At 35.8% G+C, this 3,759-nt stretch overlaps 1 protein-coding gene across 1 annotated transcript; it reads right to left on the reverse strand.

The window, feature by feature from the left end:
* Positions 1-1,770: 1,770 nt before the first annotated feature.
* LOC115236649 (tetra-peptide repeat homeobox protein 1-like) lies at positions 1,771-3,378 on the reverse strand. Its single transcript, XM_029809237.1, is given in 3 exon segments — positions 1,771-2,104; positions 2,948-3,317; positions 3,319-3,378. Coding segments are annotated over 3 exon segments (555 nt in total). The 5' UTR covers positions 3,364-3,378; the 3' UTR covers positions 1,771-1,964.
* Between the last annotated feature and the right edge of the window lie 381 nt (positions 3,379-3,759).

A 3,759-nucleotide genomic window follows, 5' to 3' on the forward strand; every position in this document is an offset into this window, starting at 1 on the left:
AATAATTAATCTTAAAGAATAGAAAGTTTATCAGTGTAATATTGTCTTAAATTTTATTGTGTTTTACATATAATAATAATTATATTTGTTATACGTGATTATATAATAAATTTTATTGAAGAATATGCAAGCTGAACAGACGTATGCATGCTCGAACACCAATTGTATCACTTTATATTAAAACATGCAGCATAGTGCTGCGAGAGTGTCAGCAGTGCTGACATTTGTCTTGCATGTCCCACAGCTGTCGCTAAGCTGCTTCAATTTCGCAATTCATCTGGTATATATTTCTATTCTGTGAATATATATATATGTGCATGTTAGTGCCCCGTGCTTCGCATGCATAGTAACAATAACACAATCTTGTCTAACTTATAGAAAATTGCGACACCGTTTACAACTAATATGCTAAACGCAGAAGCTGTTGCACCTGTTGAGAATTTTGTTGATATTATGTTATTAAAAGACATATTTTAATATAATATATGTAGCAATATAAACATTGCTGTATGAAAAATGTCAGTTTTATGCATTATTTGTTGACATAAAGTTTAATAAAATCCCGTAAATAAATCCCGAACAATTAAAAGGCTCAGAAATCGCGAAAAATAACAGAATCACTCTTATTATTAATTGTTAATTTAATATATATTGTTATTAGCCTTATTGTTTATTAATGTTTGTTTAATTGGCCTGCTACAGCTTTTAATTGTTAATTACTTGTAATTTAAATCCGTTATTAAATTGTAACCATGCAATAAGTCTATGTTGTTTTTTACAAATATCAACAATATATATTTTTTAATCTTGTCGTTATTAATGTAATCTGCATGTTTGACTGCACATTGTTCTACTAATATGCGATATTCGACGGCGTTTACAACAATTTCAATTTGCATATGACTTGCTTTTATAAGAACATATAATATTCGTTGTACCGGACTATGTTCCTCTGAAACGCAGGAAACTACTCTTTGAAATGATAATGCGCGCGGATGATGCAGCTATAATTTTCGTGGTTTCCATAGCTGTGCATAAGCTATGGAGATGGATACGAGCGGATGATGATGAGACAGCTCCGTTATAACGCGGTGTCTTGCATTTCGTGACCATGATTAAAAATGCAGATTAAAAAAGGCGAATGTCGCGGCACAAATGTTCCTCGTGGAACGAAGCAAAAAGGGAAATGCTTCGATATTCGCACGAATATTCTCAATACCAACATGGAGAATACAGGACTGATTGGTATGACATTGAGGCAATTTCCAGCAATTATCGGGGAAGGTGGACGGATATCGTCGCTCAATGGAGACATATCGGAACCGATGCAGTGGCGACATAATGGACAAATAGAGGCCAGCCAATTCCAATTAGCCTGTAAGAAGATATTATACATAAAAAATAAATTTATAAAATAATAGAAAATAATAGATTGGCGGAAATAAAATAGATTTTGATCATTCAAATTTTAATTTTATTTGTATAATTACGAAGAAATTGTCACATTAATTTTAATTTGTTCTCGTAGGTATATTTTAACATTAGTTATAATAAAAACATATCAAAGAGAATAAGCGAGAAATAATTTAGATTAGAGATAGAATTATTTTATCATATATATTATCTAATATTTTTTAGATACATTTTGTATGTAAAATATTGAAAAATGTTCTTATAAATATGAAACAAATTTTGATCTGTGTGGATATATCTAATTATAATATAACTACTCATATAATATATAAGAAGGAAAATGAAAAATGATAAGACTTTCGTTCCAGAAGTGCATTTATTATTATTATTATTATATATAACAATGTATATACGAAATTATATTATGTACACGTGACATATAAGAGACGAAAAATACACCAAATGACGAAGATCGTGATGTAATCGAGTCGGCGATTTTCGGAGAGATCGTCGCGCGAAGGTCCTTTATTCATGTTGCCGAATAATACGAATTACAAGTGTGCACGAATGATACCGCCTAATCCGGCGTGTCCAGCGGTGATGCTACCAGATGGGCCAGCGATCAAAGCGGGGGCTGCGACTGGTCCGGCGAGGGCTGCTGGACCTACAACAGGACCAGCAAGCACCGATCCTAAGAAACACAAGACATTGGAAAACATCTTAAGTACAAATAAGTAATAGTATATTTTAAACAATTTACACCAAGTTTCTGTCTTCTTTTTCTTTTCCCTAAATGAATAATGTTTTCTTAAACGAGAGAAGTTTCTCAAATCTAAAACAAATAACTTTGATCCCCCCTATATAGTTGTTTACGATATATATTTTTTAAGTTTAATAAAGTTTTTTAAAATTCAGAATTTTAATATATATACTATACATGCAATATATAAAATTTATACATAAATTGATAAAAAAAAATTATCACATTTCAAAAAACAGTAAAATATATTTATAGAAAGATTTAAATTTAATTTCTTTTGTTATGAAAGAAGAAATATGAAAAACAGATTTGATAAAATAAAAAATAGACAAATGAGATTTTATAAGTTTTGTAGGATTAAAAAATCAAGGTGTACTCCTTAAAATATGTACTATTATAAAATTACTAACAATAAACGTTGGCAGTATGTTACATTGTAATAATGTTACGTGATATTTATTCACCAATAAAAGCCATGGCAAACAAGCTGATATGTAGTGTTTTATTTCGATTATTATTAAAATATGTATCGATGCGTGACATTAAGATCATATGTTCACATAACAAAGCCATATATTTGTACTATATTAACGTACCGATATCGGAATTGTAAATTGTACCGATTTCAAATTTTTCGAAATTTTTCAAATACACATCTCTCTTCTATAATATAATAATTTGTTTATAACACACACAACTATTTATAATATTTATTATAAATTGTTGTGCCATTTTAATTCGACATAGATAAATTCTTAGTTTATTGTTTGTTACCATAAGCTGCAGGCAATCCCAAGTGCCCTGGGATGGCAATCCCTGGTGCCGCGAAGCCAAGAGCCGGGGCAATCACCGCCGTCTGTCCGGTGACGCTACCGGAAACGACCGACGGTCCAGCAACTGATCCGGTAACGACGGCGCCGCCGTCGACAGCCCCGGAGATGCGTGCAGGCCCAACCACCGGTCCTGATAATACGGATGGTCCGTTAACGGGTCCGGCAAGAGACGCGGGGCCTAGAATCGGTCCGGCTAGTGCGGCGCCGAGGCCCAGGTAACCCGACGGAGCCGCGGTCGCCATCGACAGAGCCGCTACGAGGAGAATCGCGATCGAGGAGTACATGATGAAGAGGTGGACGATGAAACGAACGTCTAGGTGAATTTTCCTCGATGGCTGAGGTGGTTGTGGCTGCCATCGATTGGCGTCCAACGCGCTTTTATAGAGACATCGTCTCCCCGAATGCCGGTCCAACGCTACCACCGACCCCAAGGGCGGGGCACAGGACACGCCAAACATTCTCTGCGAGCTGGGCAAGCTGCGACGTCGACCAACCTAGTGTTGGTGACAACTAGAGTGTACCTCTAACGCCTCACCTCTCGTGTGTCTTGCCACGAGGGTCGCGCCGCTCCATTTCAACGCATCCGTCTATGGGCTCGCGCGTTGCGTTTGCCTCGGCCTGTTTGCGCAATCGGTAGTAGCAACAACAACAGATCGATATCTCGGTGCGATATCGCCTTTTGTTACAGTTCACGCTCGAAAGTGTGATGTGATTGACACTAGATCAATTTATTCAAAGACACGATCTTTATCT

The sequence above is a fragment of the Formica exsecta genome, unplaced genomic scaffold (assembly GCF_003651465.1).
Source record: "Formica exsecta isolate Colony F162 unplaced genomic scaffold, ASM365146v1 scaffold111, whole genome shotgun sequence".
NCBI lineage: Eukaryota > Metazoa > Arthropoda > Insecta > Hymenoptera > Formicidae > Formica > Formica exsecta.